General features: G+C 36.9%; 1 protein-coding gene across 4 annotated transcripts in view; it reads left to right on the forward strand.

Annotated features, from left to right (window-relative positions):
* The window catches only part of CTNNA2 (catenin alpha 2), a gene marked incomplete at both ends in the record, with an annotated part of 1,014,669 nt that overhangs the window by 81,962 nt on the left and 912,964 nt on the right, over positions 1–19,743 (forward strand). For all 4 annotated transcript variants that reach the window (XM_080711157.1, XM_080711158.1, XM_080711159.1 and 1 more), the window contains one exon: positions 9,722–9,917. In XM_080711157.1, the coding sequence (XP_080567283.1) occupies positions 9,722–9,917 (196 nt within the window). The remainder of the gene's footprint in view (positions 1–9,721; positions 9,918–19,743) is intronic.

Below are 19,743 nucleotides of genomic sequence, written 5' to 3' on the forward strand. Positions count from 1 at the left end.
ATTCTGGGATAGAAAGCAATCAACAACAGAAAGAATGAGATGTTGGTGGAATTTTTCTGCTTTTTGTTTTTTATATGTGCTAGCAGGAAAAAATGATTGTTAAATGTATCCCTCTATGGCTTCAAAGTGTCATTTATTTTATATGCAACTAATAATGAGGGATGTATGCTAATTAGAAATGCTAATGGATTTTTAACTTTAATATTATTTCCAGTTTTTTTAGTTTATTATGATCAAATCATCCTTATCAATATCTCCAAAAATATCTTCGAGTGAAACTTACATTTTAAGTAGGGGTATTTGACAGAGTATTTATTAAAATATATGTCAATGCAGGGCGTGGTGGCACACACTTGTAATCTTTGCACTTGGGAGGCGGAGACAGGAGGATTGCACAGGTTCAAAGCCAGCCTCCCTGGATTAAGAGACCCTGTTTTCAAATTAAAAAAAAAAAAATATATATATATATATATATATATATATATATATATATATATATATATATATCTGGCAGTGTAGCCCGTAGGTAGAAGGGTTTCCAGGAACCCCAATACCACAAAAAGAAAACATTAGATAGATAGGTAGGTAGGTAGGTAGGTAGATAGATAGATAGATGGATAGATAGGTAGACAGATACAGATAAAACCAAAAACTCAAGGTAGCACATGCTCCTGTGTGCACGTGTACACACACATATGCACTCATACACAGACACAAATATAGGCTAGAATATAAATTTAATATTTGCTATAAAACATAAAATAGATTGTTTTTATCTGGTAAGAGGAGGCTTCTGTACTTTCCTCATGAACAATCTGTGAAAATTTTAAGATATTGCATAAGCTTGATAGTTTGTTATTTTCTACCTTACTGACTAACATGCCATCTCAGGGACTCTTCTTATTTCTTTTTTAGCTCCAGGTTTGCTGAATGCAGTTGAAAGTAACTTTTTCTGATTAACACATTGACTAATTTATTTTTCTGCATTCACATTCATTAACGATATTCCAAAACCCCAGTCTGTAGGTCTAAGTGATAATGGTTGGTGTGGTAGCTCTTGACCAATAGACCTGTTCGTGCTTGAGCTTTTGTACTCAGTTATAGCTTGAGTTGTGCCTATCATTTTGGTCAAAATATTTGTGGGTAAGAAAAGGAAGAGATGTGGAGGGGGTGGAAATGGTAAGGATTCTAGTGGATGCAAGATCTAGCTGACAGGTAGATTAGGACTGGAAGTATTGAGTGAGATATCCTGATATTTGGGATATCACAAAGTGTTTATCAGTAGTCTTTAATGTGTTCTCAAATTGGAAAAAAGGAGGAAAATATAATTTACCTTTGTTTCTTATTTTTTACTAACAAATATAGCTTTTGTGGGGGGGGTACTGGGGACTGAACCCAGGGGCATTCTACCTCTGGGATACACCTTCAGCCCTTTTCATTTTCTATTTTGAAACAGGATCTCACTTCAGTTGCTGAGGGTCTTGCTAAATTACTGAGGTTGACCTAGAACCCTGCGATCCTCTTGTCTCAGCTTTCCAGGTACTTGGATTATAGGCATGCACCACCATACTTGGCTTATTTCTACAACCTAAAATATTCCAATACAATTCTTCCACTTAGCAAAACTGATGTGTATTTTCTTCTTAAAATACCTAAGGAACAAAAAAAAATGTAATTATCCATTAGGAAATTTAAAGTAAGTATTTATAAAAACATCAGCCTATACAGCTAGTGATTATAAAGCTAGTGGTTATATCCACCTATATTTTAGTCATATCTTATTATATCTGTGTTAATGCTATGTTAATGTCACAATTTCCTGAAGACATTGTGTTAGTTAGCTTTCTGTTGCTATAGTAAAAATCAGGTTATAAAGAGAAGAGTTTTGTTTCATGTTGTAGAGGTTTCAGGTGGTGACTGTTTGGTCACACTGCTGCTTCTGGGCCTGTGGTGAAGACGCTCATCATGGTGAGGAGCCTGTGGTTGAACAAGGCCTCTCTTCTCATAACTTGGATGCAAAACAAAGGAAAGATGTGGGGTCCTGCTATCTTTTTCAAGAGCATATGCTAGTCAACTGAAGATTTCCCACTGGTGTCTGCTTCTTAAAGCTTTCACCATCTTATTTTGCCACTCTGTGGATGTAGCCTCCAACAAATAAACCTTTCAGGGACATTTAAGATTCAGACTATAGCAGACAGTAACTAGCTCCTTGAAATGTCATATTTAATAAATCTTAGATTCAGTAGTTAGAGCTTGAACAAAACGTTCCAATATGACGTGAAAACTTGAGATTTGTAATCTTTGCCTCTGTAGTGAAGAAAAACAAAACAAAACAAAACAAAATTCTGCCGTGAGAAACATTACTAAATGGCTATCAAGTTATTAAAAAAAAACATTGAAATATGAAAACAATGGTTTCCCCAAACCATTCAGCAACAAGGACTTGACCATTTAAAAATTTTTTATATGGAAAATGGAAGTTCATACCCAGAAATTTACAGGAAAAAAAAAAAGAAAAGGTGTTGGAGTGCTTCATAGAAAGTGTGAAACAGGAACTGGGTGCACACTTGTAATCCCAGTATTTGGGTGGCTGAGATAGGAGGACGGCAGGTTCATGACCTCAACTACTTAATGAGGCCCTCTGTAACTAAGTGAGACCCTGTATCCAAATAAAGAATAAAAAATTGGGCTGGGAATGTAGCTCACAGGTAGAATGTCCATGGGTTCAGTCCTCAGTGCCACATACAAAAAAAGTGTGAAACAGAAGCTGAGCATGGTGGCATAGGCTTGTAAGCTTAGCACTTAGAAGGCTGAGACAGGAGGGTCACAGGTTTGCAGCTAGCCCCAACTACTTAGTGAAAGCTCCCTGCAAATTAGTGAGACACTGTTTCAAAATAAAAAAAAAATAATAAAAAATAGAGCTAAGGGGTGTAGTTCAGAGGTAGAATGCACCTGGGTTCAATCTTCAGTACCCTCCACAAAAATGTGAAAAAGGTGGGTAAAGCTTTATCTTCTAAGTGTTACATCAGAATATAATAGTATTCAAAAGCAATAAGATAAATTAGAAAGTTTGTACATATCTCTGTGTAAATGTGTATATGTATAGTCAGATATATTCCATTATAGAGAATGTATGTTGTTTATTTTTCTGAATAGTCATATATTCTTGAACCAATAATATGTCATACACTTTAAACAGTACTCACAAAATAGATGTTTTAAAAGAATGATATGATATGCCGGGCATGGTGGTGCACACTTGTAATCCCCACGCTTGGGAGGTGGAGACAGGAGGATCGCACAGGTTCAAAGCCAGCCTTGCTGGCTTAAGAGATCCTGTTTCAAAAAATAAATAAATAGCCGGCGTGGTGGCCTACACTTGTTATCCTCATGCTTGGGAGGCAAGGACAGGAGGATCGCGCAGGTTCGAAGCCAGCTGTGCTGGCTTAAGAGACCCTGTTTCCAAATAAAAATATAAAAAATAGGTCTGGGAGTGTAGCCCGTAGGTAGAAGGGCTTCTAGAAACCCCAGTACTTCAAAAATAAATAAATAAATAAATAAATAAATAAATAAATAAATAAATAAATAATAAATCTGGGAGTGTAGCCCAGAGGTAGAAGGGTTTCCAGGAACTCAAGTACCACCAAAAAATATATATTATATTTATTAACTATAAGTACACCACTACACTTTATCATGGAACCACATCCCCAGTATTTTTAAATGTATTTTTAAATTTAAGTTATTGAGAAGGGTCGCTTTTCGTTGTCCTGGCTGGCTTTGAACTTGCAATCCTCTTGCTTCAGCCTCTTGAGCGTCTGCAATTATAAGCATGTACTACCATGCCTCTTGAAAATATTATACTCTATAAGTAATCGCATAATTTAAAGTTTATGTTTCTTTCTTTTGTTAACTGGTACTAGGGGGTGGAACCCAGGGGCTTTCTACCTGCCTGATATACCCCCAACCCTATTTTATAATATATTTGGAAACAGAGTCACTCTAAGTTGCTGAGAGCCTCACTAAGTAGCTGAGGCTGGCTTTGAACCTGTGTTATCCTCCTGTTTCAGCCTCCCAAGTGCTGGGATTACAAGTGTGCACCACCACACCCGGCTTAAGGTTTATGTTTCTAATAACTTGTATTTCTTCTTTAGTTATCTTACCTAATTTTTATTGACATTGTTCTCAAGTAAAACACTAAATAATATTGTAGAGTATTGTCAACTATTTTCTTATTCTTTTTTTTTAATTGGTGCACTGTATTCATACATCATAGTGGGATACAAACTTTTGTAGACATAAATGCACACATTGCCCAGTCAGCCCCCACCCGATCCCCACCCCATTCTTTCCCCATCCCTCCCTCCCATGCTTGGCTTAGTGGTTGACATCTAGTATTATAGCAATTTATCCTAAATTAAAAATGATAATCTCACATAACAGTTTTATTTGTCTGATACCAAGCTTTTGATGACTTAAAGATAACATTTCAATATTTCTTTTTACTTTCTTTCTTACCAGAGAATTTTTCTTCTATTTCTTTTTAGGTGAAACTATCATATATTTATATATTTATTTTTCAGAAAAAAAAATCTATCCTATTATGGAATAGGGACTCTAGATACCCAAAACGATCTTGAAAAAGAACAAAGCTAGAAGATATATATTTTCTGATTTCAAACCATATAAAGCTATAATAATTGAAACAGTGTAGTACTATTCTAAAGGCAGATATATAAACCATTGGAGTTAAATAAAAGCCTAGAGCTAAATTCTTCCCTATATTGTCAAGTTATTTTTGACAAGGTTTCCACGAACATTTGGTGGTGGAAATAATAATCTTTTAACTAAATATTGTTGAAACATAATAATTACATGGAAAAGAATAAAGTTAGACCCTTACCTAATCCCATATACAAATATTAACTCAAAATAGATAAAAGACCTAAATATAAATCTTAAGACTATAAACTTTTAGGAGAAAATCTGGGTCATAAAACCTCACAACATTGAAATTGGCAGTGATTTCTTGGATATGATTTCAATGGCACAGGCAACAGAAGAGTATACAAACTCCCTAAAAAATAAAAAAAAATATTGTATATCCAAAGACAATGTAAACAGAGTTAAAAGTTACTAATAGAATGGGATAAAATATTTCCAAATGCTATATCTGAAGGTAAATTAATATTCCAACTAGAAATCCTAAAAATTAACAACAATAAAGGCAAACAATACCATTTAGAGATAGGTAAAAGACTAACATAAATAATGAATCTCCACAGATAACCAATCTTAGTTGACTGTTGGATGGAAACTCTTGTTTCTCTGGTTCTGGTGTGTGTTACCTATTTCTTCTTTGTAGTTAATCTCTTTGAGTATTTTCTCTAGTGCTGGTTTTGAAGACATAAATTCCTTCAGTTTCTGTTTGTCACAGAAGCTTCTTATTTCCCCATCTAATTTGATAGAAAGTTTTGCTGGGTAGGAAATTTTTGGCTGGAAGTTGTTTTCTTTCAGAGTTTGGAATATGTTACTCCAAGCCCTTCTGGCTCTCGTGACTTGGTTTTGGAAGTCTGGAGTGATTCTAATTGGTTTACCTCTGAATGTCACTTGGCCCTTTCTTTTTGTTGCCTTTAAGATTCTCTGCTTGGCTTCCACATTGGTCATTTTGACAATTATGTGGTGTGGAGATCCTCTTCTCCGATCCTGTCTAAAGGGAGTTCTATAAGTTTCCTGGACCTGTGTATCAACCTCTTGCTCTATGTTTGGAAAATTTTCTGCTATTACTTCCTTGAAGAGATTGTTGATCCCTTTGGTTTCACTTTCTTTTCCCTCCTCTATTCCAATTATTCTTAGGTTAGCTCTCTTAAAATGGGCCCATATTTCTTCAATATCAGATTCCTGCTGTCGGATATTTTTTCCTAGATTAGAAACTATGCGTTCATTTTTGGAATGATCATCTTCTAGGAGCGAGATTCTGTTCTCCATGTGTTCTAATCGGTTGTTTGTGCTTTGAATTGAGGCCTTTACTTCATTAATTGCATCCTTTATCTCTTTTTGGCTCTCTCTGAGTTCTTTTCGAAGGACCTCTATTATTTCTACAGTTATTTTCCTGATTTGATCTTCTAGAAATCTCTGATTTTCTGTTTTATCAGGTTCTGATGTTGTGGGGTTGTGGGCATTCATTGCTCCAGTATTATTCCTCTTCCCCATGATTTCGGAAGTTTGTGCCTTCTCTGGGTTCTTCCCTTGGGTCACTATGACTTCACTTAAGGTGTTCTGGATCTTGAGTCAGTAGTATCTCAGACCCCACTACTCCTTTACTGGGTTATATCACAGAGTCTCTGACCCAGAGAGTCGATAGAGGCTGCTTTAGACTGTGGGGGGTGCCAGGTTGCACGTTCTCCTATGGTGTGATATCTCTGCCACCGCCACTCCCCCACTGGGTCAAGTCCCAGGGAGTACAGTACTGGGATTTCTCCTCTGTGGCCCGCAATTTGACTCACTGTTCTTGAGTACGCATATGTAGCTGTACTGGATTCGGTGAAGTCTCTGCTGCTGCCGCCGGTGGCAATATGGCGCCGCTGCTACGCCCTCGGCTGTGAAGCTGGTGTATTTCTTCTTGTTTTTGATTTCCACTCTGATTCCCTGCGGCATGTGCTGAGCTCAGCCACTGGGAGCTTTAGATTTTACATGCGGCAAGAAATCCCACCTGGCTGTTCCACAGCAGCTCACCTCGGCTTGCTGTAGCCGTCTGGTGAATTTGCCGCTGCCGCTGGCAGTATGGCGCTGCTGCCGCGTCCTCGGGCGTGAGGCCGGTGTATCTCCTCTGTGGCTTTGAGCTCTGTTCTCAGTCTGCTTTCTCTCTGGAGCCTGGTGATTTTTTTGTTTCTCTGGTGATGGTGTTTTCTGGCTATGAAAGGCGCTGATTTTGTGGTAATAGAGATTGGTTGTTAGTGGGGCTCTTACGCCCCGCTTTTCTCGGTCGCCATCTTCCAACTATTTCCTTATTCTAAACTGATGAAGACATTAGCCTATTTGGTGGGCTCTCCCTCTCCATGCTTTTCTGTTTTCTCCCTTCATATTTTTTTACCCATAATTAAGCAAGTACGTTCACCAAAAGAGGATCAAATTGATCTGCTGCATTTAGAAATTATATTTTTCTTAGCAACTTCTTTGTAATGTTCCATGTTTATTTCTTCCCACATAACTCATACTTTAGAGTGTCTTGTTATTATAAGCATTACTTCATTTATACTTAGGCAGTACTGTACCCTGAGATAACAAGAAAGTTGACATTGATTTTTTACCTCTATAGAAAATGAGCCAATGAAACAGTCATTTACCTAGTTTGGCAGTTTCTCCATGAGCTTCCACTCCTTGAAATTGTCAGCTTACCTCCCTACTCTATTCTTTTCTAATTAAAAATAAAATTGGCTTAGAAAATACCTCAGAATTATGTGTGCAGTGGGAATACATCAGATTTAACTGAAAATTAGGGAGTATTTTCTGCTAGTAACAAGAACCTAGTCTAAATTGAGAGTTTAGACAGGGCTATGTTTTGGGAGAGTTCGAGTACTGATTTCCAGGCATTGGCCATTCTGGGGCGTTGTGCTTCCTGGAAGAGTGGCATATCCATGTGTTAAACTAAATCCTCATTAAGGAAAGCACAGCTATCCTCCTGTGCTATCCTCCTGTCTTAGAAAAGCTTAGAAAGCAGCCTCTGTGCCAAGTTCTCTTTCTTCTCCTGATTTCCTCATGTGGGTGAAAAACCAGAAGGCCGGGATGTGTTCCTCACTGCGCAGACATTTTAGAGTTAAAACACTGTTACCTGGCATTCGTATTCCATTGACTTTCTGTTTTTGTGTCTAGAGTTTGTATTTAATTGTTCTCATAGAGTGTCTATGTAATTTACTATATCAAATTGTTTACTAATTGAAAGAGCTGAACATGACAGCTCCCAACACAGTGGTAACCACTTCCTAAGGACTGGTTCTAACCTGTACTCAACAGCGCAGTGTGTTATTTATTTATTTATTTTTGCGGGGTGTTATCTCTTGCCCTATAGCCCAATTGGACATTAATTGTGACTTTGATTAATGGCTTGGCTTCTTCTGGGATTTGGAGCAAGCATCAGAAGCTGCAGCATGTGAAACTGTTCTGTGGGATGGCTTTCTTGATAGCCTCCAAGGAAATCTTTAGTTTGCTAACCAGGGTAAATGTCAGTGAAAATAAACCATGGAACCCATATCCTTGTGCGGCTGACAAAAAGAAATCACAGCACTAAATAAGATTGGCAGCTTTTGCTGAACTGACCTTGCGGCACCAGTATTCATTCCCCTTCCAAACTTCTCAATGGTACAAAATAAAGGTTCAGAAGTCTTACAGATGATAACAAGTTCTTTGAAAGATATTAAAAGCTTTGTTAGCAAATTAAGTAGCACAAGATGGAGTGCTAAAATAAGTTTGGCAATTGAGATATGTGTTTAAATTATAATACTTAGAGAAAGGAGTGGTAATAAATGCAAATCAAATTTGGATTCTGGAAATGGTAGCTGGTTGACTAAATGTTGAACCTGAATCATTTAACCTCCTCACATCAAGTTTAAATGTAATTTTTATAAGATGACATCAGAAATGGCAAAAATCTTCAGAAGTTCCACTAAACAAAACATATACATAATGGATATTGACTGCTGACACTTACAAATTGCTCAGGATTTCTACCTTATCTTATAAGGCTCAGGACTGGACACTGGCTTTCCTAACTGGATGCCCAGAAGCAAATTCACCATTTGCTTTTCTTTGCTTGCCCTCTTGAAGCTGGTTTCTTTAAGAAGTTCTGTACTTGTCCATCTGTGAAAGTACAACCAGGTGTCATTTGGAAACTTGGAGCCAATCTTCTCTTTCTACCTGTTCATATGCTTTTTGTTTCTACCTGATACAGAGGATGGCTGTTCAATTTATGTGCTAATCCTTATGATTCTACTCTTGGCTGATGTGGTTATATGATGAGGTATGGCTATCTGATGTACATTCATAAATTAATAATTAAAGCCCGTGATTTAATAAACAGAGTATTTAGAAATTAGGGGATGACAGCATGGCATTTCTTTTTTTAAATATTGTATTGGTGCCTTATAGTCACAATTATAATGTGGTTTATAGTGATGGTGACATCCATGTAAAAAGTACTTGGTAAGCTTTTCTTCCAGTTTCATCTCCACTCCCCCCTTCCCCATACAGGATATTAAGATTGCCACTGGTATTTTCACATATGTAAATAATGTCAACAGAAGTTATTCCTTCACTGATTCTCCCTCTCCTACTCCCTCTCCCCCACCCCTGCCTTCCCTAGATCTCCTGCTTTGCCCACTGGAATTTCTCTTCCAGCGTTTCAAGTCTCTCTAATGTCATGATTACTCTGTAACTTTCACATATGAGAGAAAACATGAGCCTTCACCTTCTGCGATTGGCTCATTGCACTTAACCTAGTGTTTTCCAGGTCCATCCATTTACCTGCAAATGACATAAAATTAATTGTTCTTCTTTATTGCTGAGTCGAATTCCATTGTGTGTACATCCATTAACCTTGTGATCCATTCGTCTGTTGATGGACGCCTGGGTGGGTTCTATAATTTGGCTATTGTAAATTGGGACCGAAATGCTGTTTCTCAACACTCTGGCAGAGTCGTTTTACGGCTTTCCTTCTCTATTTAAGGTGACGACACTTGTCAACACAAGCAACAAAGGCCCATCTGGGAAAAAGAAAGGGAGGTCAAAGAAAGCCCATGTACTGGCTGCATCTGTAGAGCAAGCCACACAGAACTTCCTGGAAAAGGGCGAACAGATTGCTAAGGAGAGTCAAGACCTCAAGGAGGAGCTGGTGGCTGCCGTAGAGGATGTACGCAAACAAGGTAGGCAGAATGATGGTGATCACAAGGGATGTATATTGATAAAGACATCATGGATTTTTCTTCAGGATCATTGGATAGTTACACAAAGGGGTTGTTTGATTTTTTTTCCTCTTTCTATGAACTTGCCATTTTTAATGTTGGCTGGAATTAGGTGCCTGCACATACATTTTTTTTTGTTGTTGTTGTTGTTGCTGCAGTATAGCCCAATGATAAACACTCCATGACTGTTGTTGCTTCAAAATGTTTTTGTTGTTGTCCCTTGGTAGATGAACATAGACCCAATGACAAATTCAGGTTTTAGTAGGCAAGGATGGAGAAAACTTCATTCTTGCAGAATTACTAAAAACCCAGGATTTTAAGGCCGATGGGGGAGAAGAATGTAAAGCTATATAAGAACATCATTGTTGTTCTCTACAGTACCCAAATTTGTATTTTCAGTTCACAGCTTTCCTCACACATCTAGCAAGATAGCTTGCTATCACAGTGTTTCCTCAACGTCTGAAAGCTTTTATTTGTGGTAAAATAAACACAATGTAAAATTTACTATCTTTATTTTTAAGTTTACAGTTCAGTAGTGTTAAATATATTCAGATCTTTGAGAAACCAGTCTCCAGAATGTTTTCCTCATGCATAGCTCAAACCTCATATCAACTGAATACCTCCCCACGTCCCCCTTCCCAAAGTTCCCAACAAAAACCGCTGTACCTTCTTCTTCTATGAGTTTGACTACTATTCACACTTCATAGAAGTGGAATGCTACACCATAAGCCTTTTCAGGTCTGACTTATTTTACCTGGTCTTAAGTCTTTAAAGTCCACCATACATGTTGTAGGACGTGTCTTCCATATATTGGATGAATGATATTCCACTGTCTGTGTGTGTTGTATTTTCGTTTATTCATTCATCTGTCCATGGGCCTTTGGGTTGCTTCAACTGTTTTGCTATGAACATAGATGTATAAATATCTTTTATTCCCATCTTTTAATTCTTTTTAATGTATACTCACAAGTGGTAGTACTGGATTATATGGCTAACATTTTAAATTTATTGAGGACTTTTGATGCTTTTTTTGAAAGTGGGTGCGTCATCTTACACTCTTATTGCCAGTGAAAAAGTATTCCAGTTTCTCCACATCCTTGCCAAAACTTGTTTTATTTTTCTTCTTTTTGCACAATAGCCACATAATTGGTATAAGATAATATCTCAAGGTGAATTTAATTTACAGCTCTATAATGATTAATTATGCTGATCACCTTTTCATTTGCTTGTTAGCTATTCAGATATTTTGTTTAGAGAAATGTCTACTCAATTCCATTGGCAACTTTTAAATCAGGTTATTTGTTTTTGTTTTTGAGTTATATGTTTCTCTGTTTATCCTAGATATGAATGTTTTCTCAGATGGAGTCTGGTAAATATTTTTTCCAAGCTTCAAGTTGCTTTTTCAATTAGTTAATTGTGCCTTTGACATGAAGAGTTTTCAATTTAATTTTAGTTTTACACTGCATTCTTAGCTGAAAGTTCTAGAACCATGGTATCAAAATTGGATACCTAATTCAGAGCATAGCCTGCCTTCTGTATGTCCTATCTCAGTTGACACAAGGCATGCTAACCACTTTTACATTGTGGAGATTCTGGTGCCATAATTGTTGATGCCTATTTTTTCCAAATGGACTCTTTTATAAATCCCCTTATTTTTAATTCCTGATTATGAGTTTACTAGACTATGTCCTGTCTTCGTTATTCAACAGCACCATGTTTTACCTGCCTCAGGATTTTCCCTTTCAGTCAACGATGACTCATTGAGCTCACACCAGATCAAAGAACACCTTCTCAGGGAAACTTTCTTTGACACTCCTGTCATATTTTTTCATGACTCTTTTCCTTGTCACTTTTTATCAGTAATTAAATACTTCGAAGCTGACCTTCTTCCATGCCACACTATGAATGAATGAAGTCAGTGACTCTATCATGTATCTTACTGATCATTTATTTGTAGTATCTAGCCCTCAGAATGTCTCATTAAATCATGAATGAATAAATAAATAGTCTGTCTCACTCTTTTTGCAACCCTACCATGTTACCAGTTCATAACTAAATATATACTACCTGAGATAACAGCATTCCTTCCTTTTCATGTTGCAATTTTCCCCATCATTTTTTTAGTAGATGTATTGGTCAGCTTTTCTTTTCTTTTCATTCCTTTTCATTTCTTTTCTTTTTTTCTACTAGTAGCAAAATACCTAACAACTTAGAGAAGGAAAAACTTATTTTGGCACATGGTGTCAGAAGTCTTCATCCATGGTAGGCTGGCTCCATTGCTCTGGGCCTGAGTTGTGGAGAGGAAGAGAAAGAGAGAGAGACAGAGACAGAGAGAGTGAGAGAGCAAAAGAGAGATAGAGGAGAGAGAGAGAGAGAGAGAGAGAGAGAGAGAGAGAGAGAGAGAGAGAGAGAGAGAGGGAAGAGAGAAGAGAGAAGAGAGAAGAGAGAAGAGAGAGGAGAGAGAAGTACCTAGGGGTATAGTCCCCAAGACCATGCTCCCTGTCACCTAATTCCTCCACCCATGAACCACCTGCTTATACTTTTCACCACCTTCAAGTAGTCCATTTAAATTATTAATCCAATAAATGGTTCAATCCACTGATGAGGTCAGACCCTCAAGATTCAATCTTTTCTCTTGTGAACATTGCTGTGTTGCCTAACACATGAACTTTGAGGTTGTACTCCAAACAATAGCCCCCTGAAAAGCTAATTTCACTAAGTTAAAATTGTTGCTTTAATTTGAAAGGTTAATTTTTCCGTATTTCATATAATGTGAACAGAGTATATTTGTGTGTGTGTATGTGTGTGTGTGTGTGTGTGTGTGTGTATATATATATATATATATATATATATATATATATATATATATATATGCAACATGAAGACTTACAAGTTTGAAAATTGATGTTCCCTTTGAATATTACCCCAGAATTGCAGAAGGGCATCTATTTTCATGCATTTGGAGCCTGGATGGCTGTTTTGATACTGTCCTTCCTCCCTTCCTTCCTTTATTCCTTACGCTGTCACTATTTTATTATGTTGGCCAACAATAAATTGCATGCATTTAAAATGTAAACTTTGAAAAGTTTTGACAACTGTGTTTGTCAATGAAATTATCACTGCAATCGAGATACTGAACATATCTATAGGGAGGGTGTTTTGATTGGTCAGTCGGCCTCATTTTCAAAAGCTTTTGTCTTTTTGGTGATACATTTCCTCATTCAGTTTCTTCAACAGCCTCTTAGGTTTTTTTCTCGTTCTGTGCTTTTTAACTTGAAATTTAATTTTCACAATTTTTTTAGAAATTAATTTTTTCATTTTCTTGATGCATATATGAAACGGTGTTTTGTGGTTATAATATAGTAACAAGTGTAGTTTTCAACCAAACCTTCCTAGAGGTTTTACAGTAAGAAGTTTCTAAAGATGCTAACTGAGGGCAACTTACCATGGATGCTCTTCTGGAGTATGTTTTAAGCTTCCTCTACGTTATTGTTATAGCAAAAGGATGCTTCAGAAATGAGTACTATGTGTAGCCTGTATAAAGGTCCACTGCCTTATATACCTTTTTCTGAATGGTGTCAAATTCAAGGAAACATTGTTATAGTATGAAAAATAACAAATCTATAACTAGAAAAGCCTTTAGTGGTTTTCACGCTTGGATGCGCCTCTCCTGCCTGACAAAAAGTCCATCTTTTGTTCCAGTACTGTGCCCACAGAGTCCCTTATCTCCTTTCTCCCTCTTCTGTAGCTCAGCCCTTTATCATGTAATCATCTTAGTCTATCTGGCTTTAACTCAGTGTTCTGTTTTTCCATTACTTAGATTTTATTCATAAGAGAGAGCCGAGTTGTTTTTCAGAAAGAAGTAGGGGAGAAGTTACTTGAGAGAAAGCGGTGTGGAGTAAGGCATTAGGTATTTAGTTGTTGGACATTTTAAAACCCAGTATTTTTCCTCATATTATATAAATATATTTGCTAATATAAAATATTATTTTCAGAAATTATGAAAATATTAAAATTCAGAAATGATAGCCTTCTTTGGAATACTTTTTTAATGCCCATAAATAGCTTATATGAATCCATTAGTTTTAGTATAATTTATTCTTTCTCCCTTTTTTCTTTTTGCAATGTTGGGGACCAATTCCAAGGCTTTGTATATGCTAGAAAAGTACTCTACCCCTGAATTTGTTTATGTTTTTTCCTTAATCAAATTATCAAAAATTGCTGTCACTTTTTTATATTTTCACCATGAGCAAATACCAGGAGTTTTAACATTTTACAAGTCTGTTTTCAGATTTTTAATATAAAACCATTTATTATCTTCTCTGGAAGTTTCATAAAACTCATGGTATAATTTCTTAATCTGGCAAAGTTATATATAAAATTATGTCTTTAGCTGTCTTATTATTATATCTCACATGGTTAAATTTAGTGCTGTTTAAATTTTTATCACTTAAAAATATATTATCTCTTTTAAAACTAGGATCTGAGCCAGATATTTAATGTGTTTTGTTTGAATGGTGACTGTATTTTTACCTTAGAATATTTCAATAGAATATTTTCTGTACTTTCAAGTTATAATCTGCAAAAAAAGTCATTAAGCCCATGAAGGAAGGCATTTACATTAAAAAAAAAAAAACAAAACATGTAGGTAAAATACACTTTCAAAAGAGATATTTTTGTATTAAAAACTTGTAAGTCTGATGGAATAGACTTGAGTAGAGATGGGATGTCTGCTCATGAGTGTATATGTGTGTCTGTTTTATAATAACTAAAGTAATTTAATATGTGTATATTAGCTTCCTAAATTATGCTTAGACTTCCTCAGGGTAGGAACAATGTTTTTAATGTATTTTTCTATTACTAAAGCACCTATCTTGATGGTCTAGTACAAAGCAAGCATTGGAAGTAGGCTTTCTTAGGAAATCAGTAAAGCTTTTCAGACTTAATTAATATTCCAAATTCTAATTTCACTTCGGCAAACAGCTAGATGATTTAAGCTAAATCATTTAACCACTTTCAGCCTCAGTTCATTCACTTTTCAAACACAAATAATTGGTATGTTTACTCTATAGCATGTGTTTTGTTTTACCAAGGTTACGTATATTAACTATAAATTAAAATTTCTTGATGTAATTCATTACTTTTTAATTTGTACTGCCAGTCATGCCATGAATGCAGGCTGGAAACAAATTTTCAAGAGTAGAGATGAAGATAGGTTTATTTGAGTGAAGACATATTCAGAGAATGTGGGCCAGCTCAAGAGAGAAAAAGAGGGAGAGAGACCTGCAGAGAGATTTACAGAAAACTGTGTAAGTAAATGGTGGGGTGAGCTTGATTCTTTTGATTGTGGGTCTGTCCATTGCTATTGTACTAACTCCACCCTGGTTCTTGGAGCTTCTTCAAGGCCACCATGATCTGGCTAGTAGCTCTGGGATCCTGTCAGATGCTGATTCTGGCCATTGTAGGCTTTAGTAGCCTGGGTGAGTGCTACCCATTCCCCTCCCAGGAATCCTAGTCCAAACTGGCTTCCATGTACCAACCCTACTCCCCCATGGGAGGTCAGATCTGAACTATACTGTAGCAGGGAAGGTATAATCATAGAGTTCTTAGATTCTAAGCTATCATGCATTTGCCTTCCCAATTGCCTCTTTATTTTAAATCTCATTTCTCCATTCCTTTTGATAATTGGTATTTATCCTTTCCTCCTTTACGATTACTGGGCAGGGTGCCACACTACCTTTGAGCTATCTCCCTTTGCTATTAAAGAACTATTTTCTTCCCTTCCGAGCAGGATGCTAGAGAGCTGAGTCAGCCTCTAGTGGTCTTTCTGAAGAAGACTGAATGTCTCTGTGGTAGTCTCAGCACACTATGAGTGGATTAGTTATGTAGCTATGAACCATCTATAGAAAAGCTTCTTGAAATTGAGGACTGCAAAGGGGTTTACTCCAATTGTGTCTTTATCTTGAATCTGTGAGCCAAGGGAAGCTTGGGGCAGAGAATACCAAAACTATTTTCAGTATTTACCACCAAGATCTTTCTAGACTGCAAATTCTTTCTGCATTATACATGAATGCATAGGATTTTATTGATATATAGATGAATTTAATAAGAAGAGATTATAAAGCTGAGCATTAATTGAGCATTAATTTGTAAGAATAGTGGAATAAGCATTTTAAGTGATTTTTGAAGGAATAGAGATAAGAATGATAGTGATATTGGAGGATGGATAGAGAAGTTCTTATTTAATGAGAAGTTTTACATGTGGGCATAATTAAAAATCTTCTAAGGCAATAAGAAGAGATCAGATCCAGAAAGTTTAGTTACTAGGCTGAGTATAGACACCATGTTGGAAAAAAGGGAGGAAGGAGAAAGGATATAAATAATCTAATGACTTAGCTCTTTGCTTTCTATTTAAGTGATAGTCTAGAAAGGTTAATGTGGCAACTTTGTGAAAGGAAGACTAAATAAGAAAAAGATTGGTCTCAGACAGGTTGTTCAGGTGTGATACATTATGAAAAAAAAAAATACAACTCAGAAATCTGAGAATCCAGGATTTGGGGTGGTGGCGATAGGAACAGAAACAAGAAAATAGTGCAAAATTCACTGCAAATAAATAAATACATAGATAAATAAAGGATTATTTAATTTCTTGAAGAGAAGAGCAAAAGGTCAATATTTGTGTTTTTGGCTAAAGACACTATGATTGGGAAATCTTAATGGGTAACAAGGGTGGAGAGGAGAGGAGAGGACCAGTTTGACTTTAAACATTGATGAATGAGGAGGTTTGTCTGGCAGATAATGATGCCCTGGGAATGGAACTTTGGTGAAACAGATAAATTTGGAATTCTTTGAAGTTGATAAATGCAGCTCTCAGAGGCAGAGCTTTCTTTGAGTATGTGCCAATAGATAAAGAAGAGTAGAAGGATGTAGGTGTAGTTTTAGAAGAAAGGCCAAGTCTAAATTAGAAAAAGGGGTAGAAGTAAACTAGAGAGGGAAAGCATGCCCTGCAACGTGACCAGAGAACAAAGACAGTACAGAATCTTGAAATACAAGGAAACAAGATATTTAGTGAATGAGATAGATTAATCTACACTCTGGAATGTTGTTGATACTCATGACCAATTCTTCTGATACTGCAGAAGATGAATAGTGAGGAATGACCTTGGATTTTGCTATAAAGGAGTCAATAACTCCATTTAAAATGCATTTTCTTTTTGGATGTTGTGGCATACTCCTATAATTAGAAAGTTAAGACAAGATAATCACAGGTTCAAAGCCAGCCTCGGTAACTTAGTGACACCCTCTACAAAAAAGTGACAGTATTTTAAAAAATAGGAAAAAATAGGGCTGGATGTATAGCTAAAAGGTAAAATGCTCTTAGGTTCAATCCTCAATTACACACACACACACATACACACACACACACACACACACACACACACACACACACAAACACATAAAGGGAATAGTTCAAAAGAAGGAATAGCTTCTGAAAGAACAGGGCAAAGGGAGGTGGACCTTACCTAAGGTGTTATTAGCCTGTGTATTTCTAGAGCCTGGTGCAATGCTTGGCTCATAGTAAGTACTTAACACACATTTCAGAGAGTTGTCATGGAATGGGAGAAAAATATAAGAGAAATAGAAGGACATTAAGAGCAAAGAGAGAACACACATTGTTTTCTTGCTTATATTTTTTGCATTCCAATTTTTGTACATGTATGAAGAGAGGAAACCTCAACTGTACATACTAAAGGAAAAGGCTCAAAGTGTTTTCATGACATGATGCAGAGGGATATTTTTATATATAGAAAAGAAGGAAGGAGATATATCCTCATAATGTTTTTTTTTTTTTTTGTATGTGTATGTGTGTGATGGTACTGGGGATGGAACCCAGGGACCTTCTACCTCTGGGCTACACTCCCAAACTTATTTTTTATATTGTTTTTATTTGGAAACAGAGTCTCTTAAGCCATCTAAGGCTAGCTTCGAACCTGCAAGATCCTCCTGTCTCAGCCTCCCAAGCTCAGGGATTACAAGCGTGTGCCACCACGCCTGGCTTCTCATAATGTTTTATGCAAAAGACTAGGCCAAAGTACATTGGATGAAGTGATCCCAATGACTGAAAAAAAATGGAGGTTGCCTTAATGGACCATTGGATATGTGATATTTGACCACTGCTGGAGATGCTTTATAGTTTTTGCCTATTTCTGGTATCTCTGTGGCCTCTCATCTTTTCTTAAAGGCCTTTATTAATTGAAACACAACTGGCTATTACTCCTTTATTGCACATGTAGCTACAAATACCAATTTGCAACAGGCTTAATTGTCTGAGAATTTTTATTTGTTTATTTGGTATGCAATAGCATCTGCTAAAAATTTGATGCTCATATCTTGTAGTCAGGAATCTTCTTACATTTGAAATAGATCCAAAGACTGTGCTTTGAATGATAAAATGTTCTTCTGTTTGCTCAGTACACAGATCTACTTAACGGTGTAACAGAATCAGGCTCCTTTGCATGAGATTTACAGTATATCCTCAGAGATTCTCCTCTATCATCACATTATTATATATCTGCACCCTCTTAAGCCATGAAGATGTTGCAGGCATTTCCTACCTTTAATGAACATCTTAGCATTTTCTGATCGACTGCCCTCTCTCTGGGCAGTAGCAATTCGAAACATTTAAGACAGCCCTGTCTTTGAGATATGTCCATCCCGGCTGTAAATAAGATATCCTTGACCCTAAATCCAACTAAAGAGGAACTCCTGGAGCAAACTGAAAAAAAGTTGCGGATGAAAGAGGTGGTTTCTTCATAGAAATATGTTCTTTATTAGAGTGGTGGCTAAGCCAAACATTTAGTGCTCATGCAGGCTTTTGTCGGGTTTGACCAACTTTCAATAACAATTGCTAAGGTGACATTGAACAGTTTTGTTATTTTATGTTTACCTAATTAGTATGTATTGAATTAACTATGACCAATGTCATAATTAAGTCAGAAAAAGCAAGACTGGGAATAGAGAGGAAAATACAAAGGTGGCCTTCAGATCTCTGAGAAGAGATGCATTTTGCCTCCGGATGACCTGGTGGCTCTCTCCTTCCTCACCTCCTTTGCTGGTGCTGTTGCAATAAATTGGTCCAACAGAAACTTCACTCCCTACCAAATGGAGCTGAAGGCTCTTTACAGACTACTACCATGACCAAGAAGGTCCCATCCTCATACAGTCCTTCCCTAGTTCTCCAGCTGTCTCTTACATATAAAATGCAGCACCCTGAGAGGAGGTAAGGAGGAAGTGTCCTGTCTCCTGCTGTACTTCCTTACTGGGGCCAGCATCTCACAGGGCAGCTGAGGGTATTGCAAGGATGCTGCTACTCTGCTGTGCATCCATTTTCTCAAACATTCCTTCTCGTGCCTTTACTCTCCATTCAGTAAACACTTGTGTCTTGAAGAGCCACTGGGCTTCCAGCTCTTCTGTGTGCTGACCCTCTCCATCTACATGTCCAAACCTTGTGTGGATGGGGCATGCCATGTCCTAGTGTTGGCTCCTGTTGGATGTGGGTTTGAGTTTTTCCTTCTTATATGAATGGGGAGGGAGGTCTCCATTGAAAGAAAATCTAAGTCGCAGAAGGAAAGAGTTTTTCTCTAAGGGATCTCACTTCTTTGAAGCTGGACTTTAAAGCTTGTAGATCCATTACTGTTTTAAATGATACTATTCTAGTAGAGTTGGTTGTGGGTATCTGTAAGGAATTGGTTCCAGATCTCCCTGTGTATACCATTATCCATGGATG

Source organism: Muscardinus avellanarius (assembly GCF_963383645.1).
Source record: "Muscardinus avellanarius genome assembly, chromosome: 15".
NCBI lineage: Eukaryota > Metazoa > Chordata > Mammalia > Rodentia > Gliridae > Muscardinus > Muscardinus avellanarius.